The 27969-nt window shown below is 40.2% G+C and overlaps 2 protein-coding genes across 2 annotated transcripts in view; both read left to right on the forward strand.

Annotated features, from left to right (window-relative positions):
• The first annotated feature begins 5260 nt into the window (after positions 1–5260).
• On the forward strand, positions 5261–10164 carry LOC133662613 (class I histocompatibility antigen, F10 alpha chain-like). The gene is made up of 6 exons (XM_062066726.1): positions 5261–5315; positions 6231–6497; positions 6670–6948; positions 8838–9146; positions 9330–9422; positions 10115–10164. The coding sequence occupies exons 1-6, from the start codon at positions 5261–5263 to the stop codon at positions 10162–10164; spliced, it is 1053 nt and encodes a 350-aa protein (XP_061922710.1).
• Positions 10165–22527: 12363 nt separating this feature from the next.
• The window catches only part of LOC133662614 (uncharacterized), a 137035-nt gene continuing 131593 nt past the window's right edge, over positions 22528–27969 (forward strand). The window contains exon 1 of the mRNA XM_062066727.1: positions 22528–23394. Coding sequence (XP_061922711.1) covers positions 22582–23394 — 813 coding nt within the window. The 5' untranslated portion in view covers positions 22528–22581. The remainder of the gene's footprint in view (positions 23395–27969) is intronic.

Here is a 27969-nt window from a genome sequence, read left to right on the forward strand (position 1 = left end):
CAGTCCCTCCCAGCCACAACACTTCCTCATTCTCCACCAATCACCTTTCAGACACGGTACGTTCACGAACATGGGACCTCTGATGTTAAATGTCGTTATAATACTGTAACATGTCTTTATAATATTATCCCTACGTCAAATATGAAACATTAAAGATGAAGTAAATGTGTGGTTGATGCTAGAACATTTAAAGTTGTGTTCTCAGATTAAGCAGTGGCTAGTAGCGTTATAATCGTTGCAGGGGGAACGATTTAAGTGAGACACACAACAGAACGCTGTCAGATCTCGAGTGTGGAATGACATAACTTGCTGTTGAAGTCGGTATAAAAATAACACGAGTAACTTTACAGATCTTATATTTAAAGTTATTTTTTGTAACGGATGAGAGTGCAACAGTACGATCTTTAAACAGTAACTGAACATAGATTTTTTTTTTTTTTTTTTGTAAACTTTGCTACCATATTTTGTGCTTACTTATTTATTTTTGATTGTGTTTAAAGTGTACACAGATTACATCCTTTTACTAAAATAGGGACGTTTGTCGAAGATGGAACACATTATCCACAATTCCAACATTTATTATGGGTGTTCCAAAAAACAATTTTCTGCAATTGCGAACCCATTTCAAGAACCAATTAGATGTGTAATTGGAGGGTCCACTCAGGCTGTACTTGGTACTTATTTAAGTTTATTACATTACGCTGTCATTAATTTGGAAGGAAACAATTTGTACTAGTATACCTTTCTTTTATTACTTTATGAACTATTTTTTTCATCAGGAAACAACATTTCGTACTCTTGTGTCTTTTTATTACTTTTATTTATTAATGACATTTATTTCCTTCTGTTTCTATTTTGCAGCAAATTGGATTAACCACACAATTTTCCCTTTGGGAATTAATAAAGTAGTTAAATAAGTGTTTTACCATCTTATTAAACAAACAATTAAACATAAATAAATGAATAAATATGTTATTTATATTTTGTTGTGTTGGACAAGCTGCTACTCTGACTAATGTCAGTGCCACGTATGGAGATTGAAGTGCAACATAGGTGGTAAAAACATGTTTTTGCACTTGATAACATTGAATATGTCCACTTTTCCTTTTTTATGTGGTGTGGATTGTCATCAAATCTGCCACTTTTGGGATGTAGTCTAATAATAGGAGGCAAATAATCAGTTATTTGGGCGTAGATTGTATCCAGTTGTAGATTTATTTTTGACATGCTGTCATAAAAAGGCAGTTTATTTTAAATGCAGGTCTATTAGCTGCCCGGTAAACTGCCTGACTCAAACAGACTCAACTTAAGTCAAGTCAAGTCAACTTTATTTATAGAGCACGTTTACAACAACTTTTAAATTGAACCAAAGTGCTGTACAGGTTAAAAAGCGTAGAGCAAAAAAACACAAAAAGCAAAAACAAACAAGGACTATAAACAATAAATGAGCCAAACAAGATAGTGCAAAAGCAATACGGCAAAAGGGGTCGAATAAAAAGTAAAAATTGCAAAATAAAAATAATAATAATAAAAGTGCGACAAATTGAAAAAAAACTAAATTGAAGGGGGTCGGGGGTGGGGGGGAACTAGAAATAGTGGCCCAGTGGGCGGACTCAGCTCAGGTCAAAGGCCAGCAAGAAGAGGTAGGTCTTAAGAAGGGTTTTGAAGACCCCCAGGCTCTGGGCTGACTTAAACAACTTAAATGTGCATGACTCAATTATTAACTTGTTTACGTCAACAATAATGTAATAAATTATATTCAACAATTAACATATTAAATAGGGATCTTTATCTTCTATTTTCATCACTCACAAAGGGAATTTATAACAATGTTTATTGCATTTAAGTCGTTTGTTAGTCAATGTTTACATTTGAATGAACAACCACACTGCATGTCCCTCGCATTAACCAGAGATTTCGCAAGTAATTACACCCACATCTATTTTTCTCCTTCTATTTCGAAGGGAGATGCTTGGATCCATTCAGTATTTTTGGGGAAAGCATTATGTCAGGTTTTCAGTGTGTTGAAAATATGCGTTTCAGTGGAAGTCATTGTGCGACCAAAATGTATGTAAGTGTATACTAAAGGAATACCACTGTCCACGCATGCGCGAAGAGCAGGTCACTTCCGAGACTTGCAATATTTTACGACGGAGCTTCTGCCACATCAACCATTCATCCATCCATTTTCTACCGCTTGTCCCTTTTTGGGGTCGCGGGCTGCTACATCATGTTTTGTGACATTTATGTTTTGTCAATGTTTTGTATAAAAATAATATCTTACCTGGGAGTATAAAGGAACCAAAATATAAACATGAACAAGGGGTAGATTTAACAAATTTAGGGAGTTTTATCGCCACATTTTCCATCACTTTTACTTTTCTGTCGTTGCAATAAATAAATCAATCAAAGTTTATTCATATAGCCTGTCAGAATAATTGTATCTAAGTTATCACAAAACTTTGTGTTGCCATGAGTTCCCGGCGAGAGGACAAAAGCTGTCTTTGATCCTACCAAGCAGAAGGCTAGTGAAACTCCACTGTGTACGATGAGAAGCGACATGAAGGTGTTGGTTTCTTTCTTCTATTGTAATCCACAGGAACATTTTGTCTTGACCCGAGATCTACAAAGCGGAGAGGAAGCAGGACCTGACGCAAGCTCCAGGCATCTTTTCTTTGAACTGTTTTGTGACCGAGGGCAACGGCTGTTTACGACCCCCCTCTCCCCTTAGAAACAGCTGTTGCCATGTAATCAGGGAAAGTCCAAATAAAGGAGGAGGCATGCAATCTTTCGTCAGAGCGTGGTGGAAGACTGTGCAAAGAGTACAGCCCAGACGTTTCTCCTCAATGAGCTAAATTGAATTCTGTCTCTGTTTAATTCCTTGCTTCTTGTCTGTTTAATAGATGTCATCAGTGTTTGAACCTGATATAGCCCTTAATCACAAATTTCCAAAATAAATACTGTATTCCTAAGTAACTTTTGTTTTGTTTTGTATGTAATCTTTTTTTATAAAATATTGTTATTCAAATAAAGATTACAGAAGAGAAAACCATGGTAACTGGGATGGCGGGCACGATCGTAACTGCCGTAAAACCATTTGACGGAAGTGACGTGGTCTTTGCGCGTTTGTGGACCGATCGTGTAGTGACAGTCACAGGCCATCGTGAATTTCGACCCACCGACCAAACAAAACTGTTTCCACATAACACTCGCCACACGCATAAGGTGCCGTGACGAACATCGGGATTTTGAACATCAAACAAATTGTAGCGTCCAGACAGTCACACGGAATCCGATGCGCTTTGAACTTTTAATCGCCAAATTTACCCCAACAATTTAATTCCTCTCCAACACTGTCATTCTTCTGTCCTCAGGCTGGTATACTTTTCGGCCACCGGGTGGCGGTAGAGACTCCATGTTTTACCTGAAGAAACCTTACTTCTGACCTTTTCACCTTATTGATCTCATCTTTACTGCTGCTTGGCTGACTTCAGTTCAGAGACGACGTGAGCTCCATTTTCAAATTTTTTATTTCATAACGGATTAAAAAACAAAGGACGTTGTTATTGTGAGAATGCTGCAGAGCATTGTCCATCCATCCATCCATCTTCTTCCGCTTATCCGAGGTCAGGTCGCGGGGGCAGCAGCCTAAGCAGGGAAGCCCAGACTACCCTCTCCCCAGCCACTTCGTCCAGCTCCTCCCGGGGGATCCCGAGGCGTTCCCAGGCCAGCCGGGAGAGATAGTCTTCCCAACCTGTCCTGGGTCTTCCCCCGTGGCCTCCTACCGGTCGAACTTGTCCGAAACACCTCCCTAGGGAGGCGTTCAGGTGGCATCCTGACCAGATGCCCAAACCACCTCATCTGGCTCCTCTCGATGTGGAGGAGCAGCGGCTTTACTTTGAGCTCCCCCCGGATGACAGAGCTTCTCACCCTATCTCTAAGGGAGAGCCCCGCCACCCGGCGGAGGAAACTCATTTCGGCCGCTTGTACCCGTGATCTTGTCCTTTCGGTCATAACCCAAAGCTCATGACCATAGGTGAGGATGGGAACGTAGATCGACCGGTAAATTGAGAGCTTTGCCTTCCGGCTCAGCTCCTTCTTCACCACAACGGATCGATACAGCGTCCGCATTACTGAAGACGCCGCACCGATCCGCCTGTCGATCTCACGATGCACTCTTCCCTCACTCGTGAACAAGACTCCGAGGTACTTGAACTCCTCCACTTGGGACAAGATCTGCGGACGACCCGCAGAACATTGTTGTTATTATTATTATTAATACTGCATCATTTTTTTCCACACTCAACTACTTTCACATTTCTCAACTTATTAAAACTATTCCAGGATGAAAACATTCAGTATATTCAGACAAACAATATTACACATCCCCAAACGTATTACTTTATTATTGTATTAATAAAATATATGTATTATTATATTAAATAGTCCACATTTTCAAAACATGAATTGCGTCAAAGTCAAATAAGCTTGTAAGTGTTTTTTGCCAACATTTCCTTACTTGACAGTGGCATAAAGATAACATCAGTCAATGTTTGGCTTCACCGTGTCTAATTTTACTTTCACTTTCCTTTTCTTTGATGATTTGCCCACCAAAAGCGTCTGCCTCACACTTTTCCCCACTTTCAGCACTTTGATCAATCGCATGAATGCTTTCAAGTTAGTTATAAGAGCGGTTGCCCTTCTCGATGCAACACTGTCCGGGAATCGAACCCATGCAAGGCAGAAGCGTGTCCCGTTACACCACCAGGGACGCCTTACGCTTGGAAGACATAATGGAGGTTCAAACTCAGAAGTGAAATAAAAAGAAGAAAAGTGGGCACGCACTTTCTGCCCTGTCAATCATTATTTGTATGCTTTCTTGAGAGGACTATAATACGATTTAAATTTCATCTTCGTTCCTCTTTCTTTCTTTTTCTTTCTATCCAATAAATAAGTGGGTGAACATTAGAAGAAAACAAACCTCTGATAGGGAAATTTGGCTGCAAACTTGACGCGCCGGTTGTTCTTGTCAGGTCACGTGATTTCCCAGAAAACACTCCTGAAGCATTTACCTGACATGGCCACAAGGGGCGCTCTCTATCAAAGATGACGTCACAAAATGCTGACTCCTCATTGGCTCAGGTGGCGCTTCTTAAAAGAGCCTCGACACTTCCTTGTTGGTGTTTCCTGGTTGTTAGTCAGTTTGTCTTTCTCTGCGGGATTAAAAGTGGAAAACATCTTTTTATTTTGTGCTGACATCATGAACTTGTTTTTATTCTGTCTTCTGGTCGTGCAAATGCACAGCGGGGCGCCTGGTAAGTCCTCCTTTTTAAAAAAAAAAAAAATTTATAAACATTATTCATAAATCCTCTTTGTGCCTTCACTTATTCTGTGAGTTTCTACTTATTAATTCTACTCGTTCTTATCTTAATCAAGCTTACTATTACCTTATCATGATTCGTTTGAAACATATTTATTTACAAAATATAACCTGTCATTTATTTTTAATCCTAACATTTTTTACTTTGAGATAACAAGAATAACGTCATTGTTTTCATCTTCATTGTTGTTCAACTTGAACAAATTCACTCACTTTCCTGTCATCTTTAATTTAACTGTGACTGAGGAAATTCTCCTGAAATACATCAATATTATTTTTGTGTTTTATCATTTGTTTAAACTTTGAATGGGATTTATTGAACATATCATTTCCCACTAAAAAAGCTCATACAAATGATGTGAAAATAATTGATGTCTTTTCTTTTAATTAGGACAAACAAAATGCCTAAACAAATGTTTAGATATACACAAATAATTTTGAAAAATACAAACTTGTTATTAAAGGTTAAACAATTTATTTAACCTCCTGTGACATAAATGTAAAATATTTATTGAGAAATGAAAGTAGTTATTAGTCTGTGTGTTGAGGGTGTGTACAACTTTGGGCGTCTACACATTTGTACTTGACATTATTCATCCTCCATTGGAGAAAAAAAACCCGTTTATTTTCAAAATGTACAAACTGTCAACAGATGGCTTATTAAAATAAATGTTAGTAATATTATTATTGTGTTGTATTTTTCATAGACACCATGTGACTGTAGACTGTGATGTCTGGCAGTGTTTGATGTTCACTTTAAGACCCGACTGAAGACTGAATGACATCAAATATTCACACTGCAAGATTGTTGAACATGACACAAAATAATAAAAAGTTGCTCTTCTTTCAGTGATTCACACGCTGAAGTATTTCTACACTTCGTCCTCTCAAGTTCCAAACTTCCCAGAGTTTGTGATGGTTGGTTATGTTGATGAAGTCCAGGTGGTTCACTATGACAGCGAGAGCAGGAAAGCAGAAGCCAAACAGGACTGGATGAACCAAATCACAGAAGAGGATCCAAACTACTGGCAGAGACAAACAGAGAACTGTGTTGTTGCTGAGCAAGTCGACAAAGTCAACATTGAAATTCTTAAGAAGCGTTTCAACCAAACTGGAGGTTTGTTTATCTTGAACTTTCTACTATTCAAATATATTTGATGTACTCTTTTTATACTGTAGTAAAAACACACATTACTGCACTGACACTTGTCTCTGTCCATCCCATAATATTCTACATAAAACACATTGTGTGTGTTTCACTCTGCTTTACAACACTTTGTGTCTCTCAGGTGTTCACATTGTCCAGAGGATGTATGGATGTGAATGGAATGATGAGACTGATGAAGTTAAAGGTTGGCGTCAGCATGGTTATGATGGAGAAGATTTCATGTCGTTGGACATGAAGACATGGACATGGACTGCAGCAAAACAACAAGCTTTCCCCTCCAAACTCAAGTGGGACCAGGACATACTTAGACTAGACTACCTAAAGTATTACTACACTGAGGATTGTCCTTCTTACTTGAAGAAGTATGTGAAGTATGGCAAGGAGGTCCTAATGAGAACAGGTAGAAACACACCTTGTACTTTCACCTTTTAACATGTTAGCACGCCCCCTATAGGAACATTACTGACATTACACTCTGTCTCTTTATACTTTTCTTTGTCACTTTCTCTCCATCCTCTTCTTTCTCTCCATCTTTACCTTCATTCTCTTCTTTCTCTCCATCGTTACCTTCATTCTCTTCTTTCTCTCCATCGGTACCTTCATTCTCTTCTTTCTCTCCATCTTTACCTTTATTCTCTTCTTTCTCTCCATCTTTACCTTTATTCTCTTCTTTCTTTCCATCTTTACCTTTATTCTCACCTTTTTTCCATCTTTACCTTAATTTTCTATTTTTCTCCATATTTACTTTCATTCTCACCTTCTCCATCTTTACCTTCATTCTTTTTTCTCAATCTTTACCCTTATTCTCTTCTTTCTTTCCATCTTTACCTTTATTCTCTTCTTTCTTTCCATCTTTACCTTTATTCTCATCTTTTCTCTATCTTTACTTTCATTCTCTTTCTCTCCATCTTTGCCTTCATTCTTTTTTTTCTCAATCTTTACCTTTATTCTCTTCTTTCTTTCCATCTTTACCTTCATTCTCTTAATCTTTACCTTTATTCTCTTCTTTCTTTCCATCTTTACCTTTATTCTCACCTTTTCTCCATCTTTACCTTCATTCTCTTTCTCTCTATCATTACCTTCATTCTTTTTTTCTCAATCTTTACCTTTATTTTCTTCTTTCTTTCCATCTTTACCTTCATTCTCTTAATCTTTACCTTTATTCTCTTCTTTCTTTCCATCTTTACCTTCATTCTCTTAATCTTTACCTTTATTCTCTTCTGTCTTTCCATCTTTACCTTTATTCTCTTCTTTCTTTCCATCTTTACTTTTATTCTCACCTTTTCTCTATCTTTACTTTTATTCTCACCTTCCCTCCATCTTTACCTTCATTCTCTTTCTCTCCATCTTTACCTTCATTCTTTTTTTCTCAATCTTTACCTTTATTCTCTTCTTTCTTTCCATCTTTACCTTCATTCTCTTAATCTTTACCTTTATTCTCTTCTTTCTTTCCATTGTTCCCTTTATTCTCACCTTTTCTCCATCTTTACCTTCATTCTCTTTCTCTCCATCATTACCTTCATTCTTTTTTCTCAATCTTTACCTTTATTCTCTTCTTTCTTTCCATCTTTACCTTCATTCTCTTAATCTTTACCTTTATTCTCACCTTTTCCCCATCTTTACTTTCATTCTCACCTTCTCTCCATCTTTACCTTCATTCTCTTTATCTCCATCTTTACCTTCATTCTTTTTTTCTCAATCTTTACATTTATTCTCTTCTTTCTTTCCATTTTTACTTTCATTCACTTTTTTCTCTCATCTTTTCTTTCATTCTTTTTCTTCTCACAATCTTTACCTTCATTCTTCTTTTTTTCCATCTTTACCTCCACTCACACCTTCTCTCCATCTTTACCTTCATTCTCTCTTTTCCCCTTCATTCTTTCTTTTTTCTCTCCACTTTTACCTTCTCTCTCTTTTTTCTCTCCATCTTCATGCTCACATTCACTCCATCTTCAACTTCATTCTCTTTCTTTCCATATTTACATTTATTCTCACCTTCTCTCCATCTTCATCTCCGTTCACACCTTCCATCCATCTTCATCTCCATTCACACCTTCCATCCATCTTCACCTCCGTTCACACCATCTTTACCTCCATTTCTAACTTCTCTCCATTTTCACTTCCGTTCACAACTTCTCTCCATCTTCACCTCTGTTCACACCTGTATCTTCTTTTTGTCCTTTTCTTTCCATCTTCACCTCCGTTCACACCTTCTCTCCATCTTCACCTCCGTTCACACCTTCTCCCCACGTTGTCTTCTGTCCACACGTGACATCACTTCCTGTGCAGAGCTTCCAGAGGTGTTCCTCCTCCAGAAGACGCCGTCCTCTCCGGTCACCTGCATGGCGACAGGTTTCTACCCCGACCTAGCCGACGTGTTTTGGAGGAAAGACGGCGAGCAGATGTTCGAGGACGTGGAGCACGGAGAGCTGCTCCCCAACCACGACGGAACCTTCCAGATGTCGGTGGAGCTGAAAGTGGAGGTGACGGCCGACATGGAGGGCAAGTACGAATGTGTGTTCCAGCTGTCTGGCGTCGAGGAGGACTTGGTCACCAAGCTGGAGAGAAGAAGCATCCTGAGCAACGCAAGCCATGAAGGTGAGAAAGACACATTTAGTTGGAGATGTTTCCTATCACAAGTCCACCTGTCGCCATTATTGATCCGTGTCGCCGTTATTGATCCATGTCACCATGACAACGCTTGACGTCTGCATGCAAAGTAGTCATGAAGGTTTCATTTTCATGCTTTGTCACTCCACTTGTGCTTTTTGCTCTCAACAGACCACTGGAGCGTCGCCATCGGTGCCACGGCGGCGGTCGTGGCTGTGGCGGCCCTCCTGGCGGCCATCTTCCTCGTCAGGCGACACAGACAAGGTGAGGAACACAGATTTCCTTCTTTTACTTGTCATTGTTGTTTTTCTTCTTCTTTTCTTGTTTTTCTTTTCATTCTTCACTTTCTTTTTCTTCTTCTTCTTCTTCCCCTTCCCCTTTTTCTTATTCTTTTTTTTCCTTTTTCTTCCTCCTCCTCCTCCTCAAAGATCCACAGAGAAAGAGCACCCACTCTCACATAGAAACACAGCGTGGCGTGAGGAAAAAGTCAATTTCACCTTTTGTTTCTCTGTCATTTCAGCCCAATACGATCCAGCTCGTAAGTAAAACATATTTTCTTTGAGCCGCAAGAAATAAAGCCGTGGTGAAGCATCACTCATATGAAGGTCTGATGCAGACGTTTGTGACAAGTTTAGCCTGAAAATCCCAACTTTCACAATAAAAGACAGAGTTTCCATCCATCAATATGCCACACTTTATATCGAACTTTTGACATGAGTCCTCATGATGAGGATCGACCAAATGAGACATCAAGTGTGCACATTCAGGTTTGCTGACTCATCAAGAATGTATCCTAGTCAGAAAGTAGAAGATTAGCACTCTGCTTCTTGATGTTTCTAAGTCACCCCTCAAAGATCTGATGTGAGTGATGAGGCACCTTCTGGATGTTCTTCCTCCACCAGTGTGAGGTGTTTGCTTAGCGGGAGTAACCGGCTCACGGTGCGTTTGTCCCACAGCTCGCCACGGCGGGGCCGAGCTCCCCGAGAACATGCCGGCTGAAGGCTGAGTGGAACGCGGTGAGTTAGCTCACATGGACTGTTTGCACCTCCCAATGTTCTTGGGACTTTGTGTGAAGAAGATGTTCAACTTGGATTCATGTGTGTTTGTTGGGAATGTGCTGAGTCATCTTCTTCCTCCAGGATGCTTTGTGCACAGAGAGATGTCTCCATGGCTGAGGCACGTCATCACACTTGGAGATGAGATGGAGATGTGCTTTCTTCTTCATCCGACTGCTTCTCTTGTTATACCATAGATTCTTCTTTGGCTGTTGGTGGCTTGATTAGAAAAATAAGTTGGTTGCTATGAAATCATTCGGGGCTCACGTTTCATCACCTTGACATCATGACAAGGATTTCCTCTGTCTTTGAATCACCGCTGCTTGTGATCAATATCACATTGTGTCACATCTCTGTCAATAAATTCCGTTTGTTGTCCGCCACGGGCAAGACCAAAGAGCTGCCGAAGATTGTAGACCCGCACAAGACCGGAATGGACTACAAGACCATCAGCTTGACCAACTGCAGGCATAATGCCGGGTTTATTTTGTAACATGTGCTTTTATTTTGACACTGATCAAACCGGATCACGTGCACATAATAAAAAAATTATCTTAGCATCAGCGTTCACTAATGATGACAAAGACAAAAAGGTTGTGAAATCTTCCCCAATTGTAAAAGACATAAAGACAAATTCCATCAAAGACAAAATAAAAACCATAGTAATGACTCTTTTTTTCCCTAAATTTTTATCCTTTGCACGTTTCATGTTTTTTTGTATGTTCTATTTTTTTGGTAATTATTTTGCTTCAATTTATTAAGACTGTTGGAAAATTAAAGTAAACAAATATGTTCATGTACATATTTTTAAAAACGTGTTCACTTGCATTTTCTGATTGTTTGACTTAATTTGTGTCATAGTTTTTGTTGAAATAAAGTTTGACAAAAAAAAGAGCCCTGATTGGTCAGCTTGTCACATCATTTCCGGGGTTTTGCACAGCCCACCTTAGCTAACGTCTTCTAAGTGAATTGACTGAATTCTGTTACAAATTCCCACTTTTTCATTTGTGTTTTATGAATGTGTGTTTTATATACCTGCCACGTGTCTTATCTGTGTACTTTCAGCCATAGCATTGTTTTCAGTATTTACTCATGATTATTGCATTTGTCTTAAAGCACAGATCAAAATTGGCAACCATAAATCATGAAGCATTCGATACAATGTCAATACATCTTTCTATTCTATTCTAACCTAATTCTAGATTGTGGCAGACTACGTGTAATATGTAAAATTGTCAATTGTTCTTTGAGTGCAATAAGAAAAGTGTACGCCAGGCCTTGCCTTATTTTTGGTTTGTTAGTGTTTTTCCATGTTTAATGTTGAGTTCCTGTCCTGCACACCTTTTTTGTAGTTCCACTTCCTTTTGAGTGTCCTGCAGCAGCTTTATTTTGTCTCCCTGTGTTTAGTCGTCGCTATTTAAGTCTACGGTGCACTGCAAAAACTGATATCTAAGTAAGATTAAATATCTCAAATAAGGGTGACATTTGCTTATTTTCTGTCTGATAAGATAATTCTTCTCACTAAGCAGATTTTATGTTAGAGTGTTTTACTTGTTTTAAGTGTGTTGGTCCTAAATGATCTCAGTAAGATATTACAGCTTGTTGCTGAGATTTGATTACCTATATTGAGTAAAACATGCTTGAAACTAGAATATAAACTGTTGCAAAGCTGTGTCATCAACACTCACAAGTATAAAACTACTTTTTTAAAGTAATAATTTCTTACTTCAAGCATGAAAAAAAAAAATCATGCGCATATCATTATGTCAAGATAATGGCACTAGCATTTACTTCATTTAAGAATATTTTACAACATATTGGACAAAAAGGTCTCTTTTTCTATCAAGAAAAGTGCACTTGTTATTAGTGAGAATATACTTATTTTAAGGTATTTTTGGGTTCATTGAGGTTAGCTAATTTTACTTGTTTTGGAAAGTCCTGACAAGCCACGTTTTCTTGTTCTATTGGCAGATAATTTTGCTTAGTTCAAGTAAAATACCCCTCATTTTTGTATTTTTTTTCTTGTTTTTGAACACTGACTTTTTGCAGTGTGCTGTGGTCTTTGTCGGGAGATTGTTAAAAGTATGTATGCTGTTGAACGCTGTTCCCTCGTCTGACGCTTCCAAGTAAGTATGTTTCCGCATAGTCTTTTTTTCAATGCCGATAACTCCACTTTAAATGAGAAGTTTAAACCGGCAACTGCAGTGAATGGTGCGTCATGTGTTTCAGTAAAACGTAGATATATTTGGCTCTCTCAGAAAATGTAACTTTTATGGCAAACGTGCGCCCTTCTCTCTAATTGAGTCAAAAGTTAAATATCTCCCTCTCGTCACCACTAAACATGAAAAATTCGAACTTTCTAACTCGCTCAAACTCGGTCATTTCTCCACCAATTTGAAATCTAAGAACACCAGAACGTTCCCCAAAGCCTTCAGGCGCTGACGTTGTTGTCTAGAAGTGGATATTTCGAAGCGTCTGGCCACGATCTGACTTTGCTTGACATGATGGTTTTTTAAAATCACACAGGAGATGCTTTGTCCTGAGGAAGATGGCTACCCACCAGCTGCAGCCAATGAGGTGAACTCCTTTGAAGTCACATGACAGTCCCTCCCAGCCACAACACTTCCTCATTCTCCACCAATCACCTTTCAGACACGGTACGTTCACGAACATGGGACCTCTGATGTTAAATGTCGGTATAATACTGTAACATGTCTTTATAATATTATCCCTACGTCAAAGATGAAACGTTAAAGATGAAGTAAATGTGTGGTTGATGCTAGAACATTTAGAGTTGTGTTCTCAGATTTAGCAGTGGCCAGTAGCGTTATAAAATCGTCCTACTAGTAAACACGTTGCAGGGGGAACGATTTAAGTGAGACACACAACAGAACGCTGTCAGATCTCGAGTGTGGAATGACATAACTTGCTGTTGAAGTCGGTATAAAAATAACACGAGTAACTTTACAGATCTTCTATTTAAAGTTACTTTTTGTAACGGATGAGAGTGCAACAGTACGATCTTTAAACAGTAACTGAACGTAGATTTTTTTTAAAATTTTTTTTTGTAAACTTTGTTACTATATTTTGTGCTTACTTATTTATTTTTGATTGTGTTTAAAGTGTACACAGATTACTTCCTTTTACTAAAATAGGGTCGTTTGTCGAAGATGGAACACATTATCCATAATTCCAACATTTATTATGGGTGTTCCAAAAAACAATTTTCCCCAATTGCGAACCCATTTCAAGAACCAATTAGATGTGTAATTGGAGGGTCCACTCAGACTGTACTTGGTACTTATTTAAGTTTATTACATTACGCTGTCATTAATTTGGAAGGAAACAATTTGTACTAGTATACCTTTCTTTTATTACTTTATGAACTATTTTTTTCATCAGGAAACAACATTTCGTACTCTTGTGTCTTTTTATTACTTTTATTTATTAATGACATTTATTTCCTTCTGTTTCTATTTTGTAGCAACTTGGATTAACCACACAATTTTCCCTTTGGGAATTAATAAAGTAGTTAAATAAGTGTTTTACCATCTTATCAAACAAACAATTAAACATAAATAAATGAATACATATGTTATTTATTTTTGTTGTGTTGGACAAGCTGCAACTTAAAGGCCTACTGAAATGAAATGTTCTTATTTAAACGGGGATAGCAGATCCATTCTATGTGTCATACTTGATCATTTTGCGATATTGCCATATTTTTGCTGAAAGGATTTAGTAGAGAACATCGACGATAAAGTTTTGGTCGCTGATAAAAAAGCCTTGCCTGTACCGGAAGTAGCGTGACGTCACAGGTTGAAGGGCTCCTCACATTTGCACATTGTTTACACCAGCAGCGAGAGCGATTCGGACCGAGAAAGCGACGATTACCCCATTAATTTGAGCCAGGATGAAAGATTCGTGGATGAGGAACGTGAGAGTGAAGGATTAGAGTGCAGTGCAGGACGTATCTTTTTTCGCTCTGACCGTAACTTTGGTACTAGGGCTCATTGGATTCTACACCCTCTCCTTTTTCTATTGTGGATCACGGATTTGTATTTTAAACCACCTCGGATACTATATCCTCTTGAAAATGAGAGTCGAGAACGCGAAATGGACATTCACAGTGACTTTTATCTCCACGACAATACATCGCTGAAGCACTTTAGCTACGGAGCTAACGTGATAGCATCGTGCTTAACTGCATATAGAAACAGACGAAATAAGCCCCTGACTGGAAGGATAGACAGAAGATCAACAATACTACTATTACTATTAAACCCTGGACATGTAACCACACGGTTAATGCTGTACCGCCTGGCGAAGCCTAGCAATGCTGTTGCTAACGACGCCATTGAAGCTAACTTAGCTACGGGACCTCGACAGAGCTATGCTAAAAACATTAGCTCTCCACCTACGCCAGCCCTTATCTGCTCATCACGACCCGTGCTCACCTGCGTTCCAGCGATCGACGGCGCGACGAAGGACTTCACCCGATCATCGATGTGGTCGGCGGCCCGGAGACGGAGGAAGTCAAGGTGAGGACTGCGGCGCGGCGGCGGGCGTTGTAGCTTTCGACGACACCCCGGCCGCCATCAGAGTCGGCAAGAAACATATATTTCCCCAAAGTTACGTACGTGACATGCACATAGCGCCACACACGTACGGGCAAGCGATCAAATGTTTGGAAGCCAAAGCTGTACTCACGGTAGCGCGTCTGCTATCCAACTCAAAGTCCTCCTGGTTGTGTTGCTGCAGCCAGCCGCTAATACACCGATCCCACCTACAGCTTTCTTCTTTGCAGTCTCCATTGTTAATTGAACAAATTGCAAAAGATTCACCAACACAGATGTCCAGAATACTGTGGAATTTAGTGATGAAAACAGACGATTTAAGCTGGCGACCGTGCTATTCCAAAATGTCTCCTTCAACCCTTGACGTCACGCGCAAACGTCATCATACCGAGACGTTTTCAACCGGAAGTTTCCCGGGAAATTTAAAATTGCACTTTATAAGTTAACCCGGCCGTATTGGCATGTGTTGCAATGTTAAGATTTCATCATTGATATATAAACTATCAGACTGCGTGGTCGGTAGTAGTGGCTTTCAGTAGGCCCTTAAATCATACTTGCCAACCCTCCCGTTTTTAGCGGGAGAATCCCGGTATTCAGGGCCTCTCCCGACAACCTCCCGGCAGAGATTTTCTCCCGACAAACTCCCGGTATTCAGCCGGAGCTGGAGGCCACGCCCCCTCCAGCTCAATGCGGACCTGAGACTGAGTGGGGACAGCCTGTTCTCACGTCCGCTTTCCCACAATATAAACAGCTTGCCTGCCCAATGACGTCGTAACATCTAGGGCTTTTAGAGAGTAGAGTGCACAACTGCGCACACAACAAGGAGACGAAGCAGAAGAACGAGGAAATTACAGACATGGCGACGCCGTCGACGAGCAAGATGAAGAAATACGCTTGCAAGTTCCAAAACGAATGGAAACAAGAATTTCAGTTCATCCAGGACAGTTCGAAGGGGAAGGGGTATGTATGTTGCCTGTAAATATGTAGAACAGACTTCTCCATTGAACACGGTGGCCGAAATGATATACTCATCATGAACGGAGAAGTTAAACAGGACAATACTGCCATCTAATGGATAGCCACCGGAACACTGAAATTCAAGTATTTCTTTTATGTAAATAAAATAAAAAATTAAAAAAAATAAAAAAAATATATATATATAGCTAGAATTCACTGAAAGTCAAGTATTTCATATATATATATATATATATATATATATATATATATATATATATATATATATATATATATATATATATATATATATATATATATATATATATACCTTACAATATATATATATATATATATATATATATATATATATATATATATATATATATATATATATATATATATATATATATATATATATATATATATATATATGAAATACTCGAGTTGGCCCCCCACCCCCGACCAAGCCCCCCCCTACCCCCCACCTCCTGATATTGGAGGTCTCAAGGTTGGCAAGTATGCTTTAAATATGAGTTTTACTTTTATGCCGGTAAAATCATTGCTGGGTGCTATCTGACAATCAGCCGCAAGAGGGCAGTGTTGTCTGACTAATGTCAGTATGGAGATTGAAGTGCAACATAAATGTAAAAACATGTTTTTGCACTTGATAACATTGAATATGTCCACTTTTCCTTTTTTATGTGGTGTGGATTGTCATCAAATCTGCCACTTTTGGGATGTAGTCTATTAATAGGAGGCAAATAATCAGTTATTTGGGCGTAGATTGTATCCAGTTGTAGATGTATTTTTGACATGCTGTCATAAAAAGGCAGTTTATTTAAAATGCAGGTCTATTTTTGCACGCGTTTGAAGTGATCCTGAGCTCTCCACAAAGAAGATCTCGTCTCTGATGCTGCTGATGGTTTCAAACACCTCTTTAGTTCTGTTGTTGCCATGCTGGAAATATTTAAACGTGATCTCATCCCGCTGTCTAAGCTTGGGATGAAAAAGCACAGCAAAAAAAAAAAAAAAGAAGCCAGGTACATCGCCGGGGGCTGTTTTTGCAGCTTTTCCTTTTAAAAAAAAACAAGAAGAAACTCGACAGGAACAAAACAATGGGGTTCTCGGGGCTTCAGGTAGCTTTTTTTTTTTGTCCGTGTCCGTCAGTCAGTCCATCTCTAAGCCCGTGCGGGGAAAGAATGACAAACACACCGTCCAGAGACAACAGACAGGGATGAGCTAATCCTTGTTGTGGAGAATTCCACACATTCCTGTGGGGTGTGTTGTTCCCCGAGCCAGTTCATCCGCGAGTACCGACGCTGTGCCCGCGTCCGGGCTTTATGCTAAACAAACAGGCCTTTTAGAAGCACGGAGAGTGGAAATTTGATGTCAAACAGCCGTGCACACACACACACACACACACACACACACTTACACACACGCACACAGTGAGGCAGTCATAGCCCCAGGTATGCATGGAAAGACATATCTGCGAGGACTCGGCAAGTGGGACAAAGGTGGAGGGTTCAAGGGTGAGCGAGGGGGAAAAAGGGGCGTTTTCAAGCCTCTTTATGCAAATTCCTTGCAGGAATGTGCCTCTCCCTCCTAAGGCATATTGCTCTCCAAGGTGTTGCTTTGCATTATTAAAGCCACGGTGGGAAAGAAATGGCCTTAATATGAGAGCTTCACCCTGGCGTTAAGCCGTACAATATGTCATTGCCTTAGTGAGCCATAACATGCGGCGTGGACCAGCCAGGGCCCAGGACACCTATCATGTTGTAACGTGTGAGCGTCAGTGGTGACATTAGTGTTCATGTTTGCACGGGGTGAAGATTATAGTCTATAGTTGTCTTTTTTATTTGCGACAACTAATATATTTGTTTGACATATTTCCTTGGTTAAAGACACAATATGGAATTAAAGCTGCAAGCAGCGTTGGTCGGGTCCGCATTTTGGCAGGTGCTAGTCCTAGGTGTCCCAATACTTTTGGCCAGTGGTAGTCCTGAGTGAGACCTACATAGAGGTTTTTGTTTCGTGTCTCTACGATATTCGTACTGGGAGTTAGAGGAAGTTGTGTCTGTGTCTTTTTCCTAGGTGTCGCGGCACAGTGGTTGTTTTCTTTGAATTCGCGTAAAAAAGAAAAGAAAGGGCATCTCTATCCTCCTTCAAAACCACAATAAAAGTTCACCTCCAGGCAGCTACAACCCTAAACTAACACCCTCCCCGGATTGCTAATAATCAAATGTAAACAATCAAATGCAGATACTTTTTCTTTTTCTTATGCCTTCTGATCTCTCTCTCTCTCTCTCTCTCTCTCTCTCTCTCTCTCTCTCTCTCTCTCTCTCTCTCTCTCTCTATGTCCACTACTTGATGTCCATACCCCCCCCCCCCTCCACACCCCTGATTGTAAATAATGTAAATAATTCAATGTGATTATCTTGTGTGATGACTGTATTATGATGATAGTATATATGATAGTATATATCTGTATCATGAATCAATTTAAGTGGACCCCGACTTAAACAAGTTGAAAAACTTATTCGGGTGTTACCATTTAGTAGTCAATTGTACGGAATATGTACTTCACTGTGCAACCTACTAATAAAAGTCTCAATCAATCAATCAATCACAGCAGCGGAGCAACTTTAGTGCTGCGGGTCTTTGAAGGCTCGTAAAATCTAAACGGTAGCACGAATCAAAACTCTTTCGTCAACTTTTAATCACAAGGGTTCAATCTCTCTCCTGTAGCAGTTTGAAGCCGAAACGACAAACGCGCTCAGAGGAGATAACGTTTGATGTTTGGTGACCGGTTGTAACAAAAATGTTGTTTTGAAGGAGGAATAGCAAACTTCCTGTTGATTTTTGCTGAAGGATGTTAATCTATGAAATGTAGGTCTAGGCGAGACCTACATAGAGGTATTTGTTTCATGTCTCTAAGACGTTCCTACTGGAAGTTACAAGCAGTTTTGTCTGAGTTTTCCTCTGAGGAGCAGTTTTTTCTCTGTTTTTTGCAAAAATTATGTAGAGCACAATTTTGAGTTTTGGGGTTCGGTTTTTTTTTAGAACGCAATTTCTACCAGTTCCGATGTGTGTGAGAAGTTTGGTGAGTTTTGAAGTATTTTAAGGGGGTCAAATTAGAGGTCAAAGCAGTGTTTTTAGTACATTTTTGTCTAAAATGGGAAATTGCCAACTTCCTGTTGGTTTTCGCCCGAGAATGTGTCATTATGAGTTGTATGTTTGGTGACCCGTTGTAACAAAAATTTTGTTTTGAAGGAGGAATAGCAAACTTCCTGTTGATTTTTGCTGAAGGATGTCAATCTATGAAATGTAGGTCTAGGCAAGACCTACATACCGGAAGTTACAAGCAGTTTTGTCTGAGTTTTCCTCTGAGGAGCAGATTTTTCTCTGTTTTTTTCAAAAATTATGTAGAGCACAATTTTGAGTTTTGGGGTTCGGTTTTTTTTTTAGATCGCAATTTCCTCCAGTTCCGATGTGTGTGAGAAGTTTGGTGAGTTTTGAAGTATTTTAAGGGGGTCAAATTAGAGGTCAAAGCAGTGTTTTTAGTACATTTTTGTCTAAAATGGGAAATTGCCAACTTCCTGTTGGTTTTCGCCCGAGAATGTGTCATTATGAGTTGTATGTTTGGTGACCCGTTGTAACAAAAATTTTGTTTTGAAGGAGGAATAGCAAACTTCCTGTTGATTTTTGCTGAAGGATGTCAATCTATGAAATGTAGGTCTAGGCAAGACCTACATACCGGAAGTTACAAGCAGTTTTGTCTGAGTTTTCCTCTGAGGAGCAGATTTTTCTCTGTTTTTTTCAAAAATTATGTAGAGCACAATTTTGAGTTTTGGGGTTCGGTTTTTTTTTAGATCGCAATTTCCTCCAGTTCCGATGTGTGTGAGAAGTTTGGTGAGTTTTGAAGTATTTTAAGGGGGTCAAATTAGAGGTCAAAGACGTAAAAAGCAGTGTTTTTAGTACATTTTTGTTTAAAATGGGAAATTGCCAACTTCCTGTTGGTTTTCGCCCGAGAATGTGTCATTATGAGTTGTAGGTCTAAAGCAGACCTACATACAGGTTTTTGTTTCATGTCTCTACGACCTTCCTAGTGGGAGTTACAGGCAGTTTTTTTTTTTTTTCCTAGGGGGCGCTAGAGCGCAAATTTTATTTTTGGGGTTTGGTTTTTTGACTAACTTGTTCTGGCCCACTTTTTGTATGTGCGAAAGAAATTTGGTGAGTTTTGAAGCATGTTAAGGGGGTCAAAGTAGTGCGCAACGGAGCAGAAGAATAATAATAAAGAATAATAATAATAATAATAATAAAACCTTACAATTTCAATAGGGTCCTTTCGTCCCATTACAAAAGGACTCCCTTTGGGATTCCTTTTGAAAAGGTCCTGTGCGGACCCTAATAATAATAATAAAACCTTACAAATTCAATAGGGTCCTTTCGTCCCATTGCAAAAGGACTCCCTTTGGGATTCCTTTGACGATGGTCCTGTGCGGACCCTAAAAAGATGACCTTGAGATACGTCCTAAGTAGAACATCATCTCTGTGATCGCCACAGGAGCGAGCCCGGATGACCTATTTTAATGAACCGTCATATATGTGGACCAGCCAGGACACTGATTATATTGCATTGTGCGAGCGTCATTGAAAAAGTTAGCGTGAATTTTGTAGACACTTCTGTATTTTATTTTTATTTGTGATGATAAAGAGTGTTCTGTTTGACTAATTTCCTTGGTTAAAGACACAGTATGAAACAATATGACCTTCCTTAAAAAGCGTCTGGATGATACACTTGCTTGCCATGGCGGTATGGCCTACTTTAGTGAGCTAACTAACCTATAGTTGGACCAGCCTGGACACCTCTTCCATGTTGTGCAGTACTTGTAGGTAACATTCAAGGTGTTTCTGTTTGTGGTATTTGGGAGCTTTTCGGTTTGACAATTAAGTTTCTAAAGCAACAATATAAATACAATACCTTGAGATACATCATAAGTACAACATCATCCCTGTGATAAGCTATTCGAATGAGCTTGTATCATAAGTGGACCAGCCAGGACACTTATTTTGTTGGAATGTGCGCGCGGCAGTGATGACATTAGTTTTCATAGTTGCATGAAGTGAATATTAAAGATGCATCTGTTTTTTATTTTGTGATGATTAGGAGCGTTCTGTTTGACATATTTCCTCGGTTAAAGACACAATATGGAAAAATATGACGTTCCATAACAAGCATCTGGATGATACACCTCCTTGTACAGCTCTGTCATTACCATGGCAGCACTGTATGGGCTTTTTAAGTGACCAGCCTGGACACCTTCCATGTTGTGTAGTACACGTGGGGCACATTCATGGTGTTTCTTTGTGGTATTTGGGAGCTTTCAGTTAGACCTTTTTTTTTTTAAAGCAACAATATGAAAAAAATACTTTGTTATATATCATAAGTAAAACATCATCTCTGTGATTGCATGGATGACCTATTCTAATGAGCTGTCATATAGGTGGACCAGCCAGGACACCAATTACATTGTTGTAATGTGTGAGCGTCAGTGTTGACGTTAGTGTTCATATTTGCATGGAGTGAATATTCAAGATTATTCAGTTTTTTAGTTGAAATTATAGGGGTGTTCTGTTGTAAACATTCCCCTGGTTAAAGACACGATATGGATAAATATGACCTTCCTTAAAAAGCATCAGGATGAGGCACTTGCTTGTACAGCTCTATCATTAACATGGCGGCCCTGTGTGGCCTTTTGTAGTGAGCTATCATATAGTTGGACCAGCCTGGACACCTTCAATGTGCATGAAGGTAACATTCAAGGGGATTTTGTTTGTAGTATTAAGGAGCTTTCAGTTGGACATGTTTATTTTTAAAGCAACAATAGGAATAAAAAATACCTTTAAATACACCATAAGTAAAACATCATTTCTGTGATTTGCCACTGCGGTGACCTATTCTAATGAGCTGCACATAGGTGGACCAGCCAGGACACCAACTATGTTGTAATGTGCGAGCATCAGTGTTCATATTTGCATGGAGTGAAGATTAAAGACTCATCTGTTTTTTATTTGTGATGATTAGCAGCGTTCTGTTGACATATTTTCTTGGTTAAAGATGCAATATGAAAAAATATGACCTTCCATTAAAAGCATCTGGATGATGCACCTGCTTGTACAGCTCTGTCTTTGCCATGCATGGCCTATTTTAGTGAGCTATCATATAGTTGGACCAGCCTGGACACCAGGTGATTCTGTTTGTAGTATTTGCGAGCTTTCAGTTTGACATTCTTATTTTTTAAAGCAACAATATGAAAAAAAATACCTTGCGATACAGCATAAGTAAAACCTCATCTCTGTGATTGCATGGATGACCTATTCCCATGAACTGCATAGGTGGACCAGCCAGGACATCAATTATGTTGCAATGTGCGAGCATCGTTGATGACATCAGTGTTCATATTTGCATGGAGTGAATATTCAAGATTATTCCGTTTTTTAGTTGAAATTATAAGGGTGTTCTGTTTTAAACATTTCCATTTCCCACGTGATGTTGACGCTGAGATGAGCGGTCGCACTCTCTTTCGCTCCCGATCGGGAATCCAAACAACTGCTCGGATTATCCCACACTTCCTCCTTTTTCTACTGTGGATTACGGATTTATATTTTAAACCTCCTCGGATACTCTACCCTCTTGAAAATGAGAGTCGAGAACGCGAAATGGACATACACAGTGACTTTTATCTCCACGACAATATATCAGCGAAGCACCTTGGCTTCGGAGCTAACGTGTTAGCATCGTGCTTGTCTGCACATCGAGGCAGAAGAAACATGCCCCTGACTGGAAGGATAGACAGAAAGTCAATAATACTACTATTACTTCTACTATCAGGAGACACTGAACTCAACCCTGGACCTGCAACAACACGGTTAATGTTGTCCCGACTGGCGAAGACTAGCAATGCTACTGCTAGCGTCGCCATCGAAGCTAACTCGGCTACCGGCTCGTCTCAGCTCAAGCTCACCTGTGCTCCTACGGTCGGCGGCTCGGCGGAGGACTTCGCCCCGTTCATCGACACGGTCGGAGGCTCGGCGGCGGCGGTGGAGGACGACCCAGTCATCAGAGAAGGCAGCGACTCAGCGGCGGTGAACGACGCGGCGGCTGCGGTGGACGGCGACCCAGACATCGGTGATTGCGGGGAACTGCACGAGATGGCGGGGGTCCACGCGACCTCTCCCCGGTCCCGGACGGCCGAGGACGCGCCATACACAGGATTTAGAGGCGCCTTTACACAAACATTTTCGTTATTCTCTTTCTCTTTGTCTTCAAAAAAGCCCGCCAAAAGGAAACCCAACCCATCCCCCAGCAACCCTACCTGGCCTCCTCCTCCCTCTCCCTCCCCTCCCCCTTTCTCTCCCTCCCCCTTCACCTGGAGGACGACCAATATGCCTCTCTCTCCTCTCTCTCCTTGCTCTTCAACTGCAACAGCAATAATAACCAACAATTTTTCTGGTCAGTACCACAACACAGCGGACTCTGATGCTCTTTTTGGTTCCAGTGGACTACACATCATCCACCTTAATGTGAACAGCCTCTCTGGAGCCAAACTCGACCAAATCAGAGAAATGTTCCTCAACACGAAGGTAAAAATCTTGTGTTTCTCTGAAACCAAATTTGATCAAAGTATTTCTGATTCAGAGATAGAAATACAAAACTTTTCGGTTATCAGAAAGGATAGGAATAAACACGGTGGGGGCGTTTGTATGTATATTCACCAGGATATTAAATACATAACTCGCACTGATCTTAACCACAATAACCTGGAATCTGTGTGGGCGGAAATCAAATTTAAAAATGCTAAGCCGGTACTAATAGGGACTGTTTATAGACCCCCTAATCAGAGTGATTTCTATGGGGCTTTGGAAGAATGCTTGGCGGGGACAGACAACATGGAGAAAATTATAACTGGGGATCTGAACACAGATATTCAACGCAAAGATGCGCCTGTCTTCAGATCCTTCAGCAAGTTTTGTAATCTCCACGGTCTTTCCCAGCTAATAGCGCTACCCACAAGGGTGTGTGATTCCACCCAATCAACCATAGATCTCATTCTCACTTCAGACCGACCTAAAATAAAAAATAGTGGGGTCATGATCTGTGGTCTTAGCGACCACTATCTAACCTTCTGCACCCGTAAAATAGCTAAACCTAAAGCCAATGGCCACATAACAGCCCAATCCAGATCCCTCAAAAAATACTCCAATGACAATTTCAATTTAAAATTAGATGAGTGGGACTGGTCCCCTGTGCTCGCGAGCAACCTGGTCGATGTCGCTTGGGATCGCTTCAAAACGGCGTTCCTAAAGATACTAAATGACATGGCTCCCGTGAAAACAGTCAGGATCAAAGCCCGCTCGGAACCATGGATGAATCCGGACCTATTAGCTGCCATAAAAGACAGAGACAGGAAATACTCTGAATACCAAAAATGTAAAACAGAAGTAGATAAACAACCCAATAATATCAACCTCAAATTACTCCTTTCAACTCTCAAAAAGCAATGCAATAAATTAAGAAATAAGTCAACCAACCTGACTAAATCCTTAAAAAAAAATTACATTAACGACAAAATAGAGGAAAACACGAATAAGCCACGTGAGCTCTGGAAAATTCTCAACAACCAGCTTCCTGGTTGCAGCCAGAAACTTAAAACAAGACTCACCAACATCAGCATCAAGGAGGGTGACTCCCTCATTACAGACAAAATGGAGGTAGCTAGCAGACTTAACGCCTTTTTCACCAGCATAGCTGCAACTCTTGTCAACAAGCTGTCCCACCACTCTGGTCGCTTTGGTGTAGAACACATTAAAGCCTTCTACAGAAAGCTAGGAGTATCCAACAATGATTTCAAATTAGAAATGGTCACAGCTGATGAGGTGTTTAAAAAATTGAGCGCGCTCCACCCTAACAAGGCCACCGGCCTTGATAATATTCCCTCCAGATTCCTCAGGGACTCTGCCTCCATCATTGCCCCGATCATCACGCACATAATAAACCTATCAATTACACAAGGCCAAGTACCAAAAGATTTTAAGATAGCAAGAGTAACTCCCCTCTTTAAAAAAGGAAGCAAATTGGAACCTGGCAACTACCGACCTGTTTCTATTCTCAGCTCCATTTCGAAAGTAATGGAGAAAATAGTTTATGAACAGGTCGATAGTTACCTTGCCACTAATAAACTCATGTACAAATTCCAATCCGGCTTCAGAACTAACCACTCCACTGACACATGCCTTCTCTATCTGACCGACCACATCAAACATGAGGTGGACGCGGGCAAATACTGCGGCATGGTCATGCTGGACCTTCAGAAGGCCTTTGACACCGTTAACCACGCTATACTGTTGGATAAGCTCAGAGCAATCGGATTTAACAAAACCTCTTGGAGCTGGATGCAGTCTTACTTGGAGGGGAGGGAGCAGGTGGTAGAGGTGAACGGCACCGTGTCCCCCCCCCTCTCGGTGAACTGTGGAGTCCCCCAAGGCAGTATATTGGGACCTTTACTGTTCCTAATATACATAAACGACATGTCATCGGCATGTGACTGTGAATTGTTTTTGTTTGCGGATGACTCTGCCCTGCTGGTATCCGGCAAGGACAAGTCACAGGTGGAGAAAATCCTCAGTGCTGAGCTCTGTAGAACTCGCACCTGGCTCGCTGACAACAAGCTATCCATCCACTTGGGTAAAACAGAATCCATCCTGTTTGGGTCCCACATCAAACTTAAGAGAGTCAATCACTTCACCATAAAAGTAGGTGACAGTGTCATCACCAGGAAAGATGAGGTCACCTACCTAGGTTCCATTCTAGAGGCTAACCTTTCCTGTGATAAAATGGCAACCAAGGTAATCAAAAAGGTTAACCAACGAACGAGATTTCTCTACAGAATTTCCTCTCTGGTCAACAAAAGCACCTTGAGGATTCTGGCGGGAACTCTCGTTCAACCCTTTTTCGATTACGCATGCACCTCCTGGTACCCTAGCACCTCCAAAACCCTCAAATCTAAACTCCAAACATCTCAGAACAAACTAGTCAGGTTACTTCTAGACCTCCACCCCAGATCCCACCTCACTCCTACCCACTTCTCTAAGGTGGGCTGGCTCAAGGTGGAGGACAGAGTTAAACAACTTGCACTGAGCCTAGTCTATAAAATCCGCTACACCTCCCTGATACCGAAGTACATGTCAAACTACTTCCTTAACGTAAATGACCGCCATAACCACAACACCAGGGGGTGCTCCACTAACCACGTTAAACCCAGATTCCGAACTAACAAAGGTCTTAACTCATTCTCTTTCTATGCCACATCAATGTGGAATGCGCTCCCAACAGGTATAAAAGAAAGGGCATCTCTATCCTCCTTCAAAACCGCTATAAAAGTTCACCTCCAGGCAGCTACAACCCTAAACTAACACCCTCCCCGGATTGCTAATAATCAAATGTAAACAATCAAATGCAGATTCTTTTTCTTATGCCTTCTGATCTCTCTCTCTCTCTATGTCCACTACTTGATGTCCATATCCCCCCCACCCCCCCCCACCCCACCCCCCCTCCACACTCCTGATTGTAAATAATGTAAATAATTCAATGTGATTATCTTGTGTGATGACTGTATTATGATGATAGTATATATGATAGTATATATCTGTATCATGAATCAATTTAAGTGGACCCCGACTTAAACAAGTTGAAAAACTTATTCGGGTGTTACCATTTAGTGGTCAATTGTACGGAATATGTACTTCACTGTGCAACCTACTAATAAAAGTCCCAATCTCAATCTCAATCCCTGGTTAAAGACACAATATGGATAAATATGACCTTCCTTAAAAAGCATCTGGATGAGGCACTTACTTTTGTAGTGAGCTATCATATAGTTGGACCAGCCTGGGCACCTTCAATGTGTATGAAGGTAACATTCAAGGTGATTTTGTTTGTAGTATTAAGGAGCTTTCGGTTTGACATTTTTATTTTTAAAGCAACAATATGAATAAAAAATAGCTTTTAGATACACTACCGTTCAAAAGTTTGGGGTCACCCAAACAATTTTGTGGAATAGCCTTAATTTCTAAGAACAAGGATAGACTGTCGCGTTTCAGATGAAAGTTCTCTTTTTCTGGCCATTTTGAGCGTTTAATTGACCCCACAAATGTGATGCTCCAGAAACTCAATCTGCTCAAAGGAAAGTCAGTTTTGTAGCTTCTGTAACGAGCTAAACTGTTTTCAGATGTGTGAACATGATTGCACAAGGGTTTTCTAATCATCAATTAGCCATTAGAACCATTAGAACACTGGAGTGATAGTTTCTGGAAATGGGCCTCTATACACCTATGTAGATATTGCACCAAAAACCAGACATTTGCAGCTAGAATAGTCATTTACCACATTAGCAATGTATAGAGTGTACTTCTTTCAAGTTCAGACTAGTTTAAAGTTATCTTCATTGACAAATAAGGACATTTTAACGTGACCCCAAACTTTTGAACGGTAGTGTACATCTAAAACATCTCTGTGATTTGCCACTGGATGACCTATTCTAATGAGCTGCACATAAGTGGACCAGCCAGGACACCAACTATGTTGCAATGTGCGAGCATCAGTGTTCATATTTGCATGCAGTGAAGATTAAAGACTCATCTGTTTTTTATATGTGTTGATTAGGAGCATTCTGCTGACATACTTTCTTGGTTAAAGACGCAATATGAAAAAATATGACCCTCCATTAAAAGCATCTGGATGATGCACCTGCTTGTACAGCTCAGTCTATTGCCATGTATGGCCTTTTTTTTTCGTGAGCTATCATGTTTGGACCAGCCTGGACATCTTCCATTCGCGGTGTTTCTTCTTCTTCTTTGTCAGTTGGACATTTTTAGTTGTTAAAGCTTCAATGTGGAGAGAAAAAAAACCCCCCTGACATATGTCATTAGTAGAACATGGCGGCGACCCCGCATGACTATTTTTAATGAGCTGTCCTATAGTTGGACCAGCCAGGGGACGTCATGTCGCGCCAACACTTCAGTTTAGCTTGCGGTGCTTTGTTAAAGCTGCAATATGAGAAAACGGTCCCCAATGATAATGGCTTTGAAGTCAATTGGATAGTATAGGTCAGGGGTCACCAACCTTTTTGAAACCAAGAGCTACTTCTTGGGTACTGGTAA

Source organism: Entelurus aequoreus, linkage group LG12 (genome assembly GCF_033978785.1).
Source record: "Entelurus aequoreus isolate RoL-2023_Sb linkage group LG12, RoL_Eaeq_v1.1, whole genome shotgun sequence".
NCBI lineage: Eukaryota > Metazoa > Chordata > Actinopteri > Syngnathiformes > Syngnathidae > Entelurus > Entelurus aequoreus.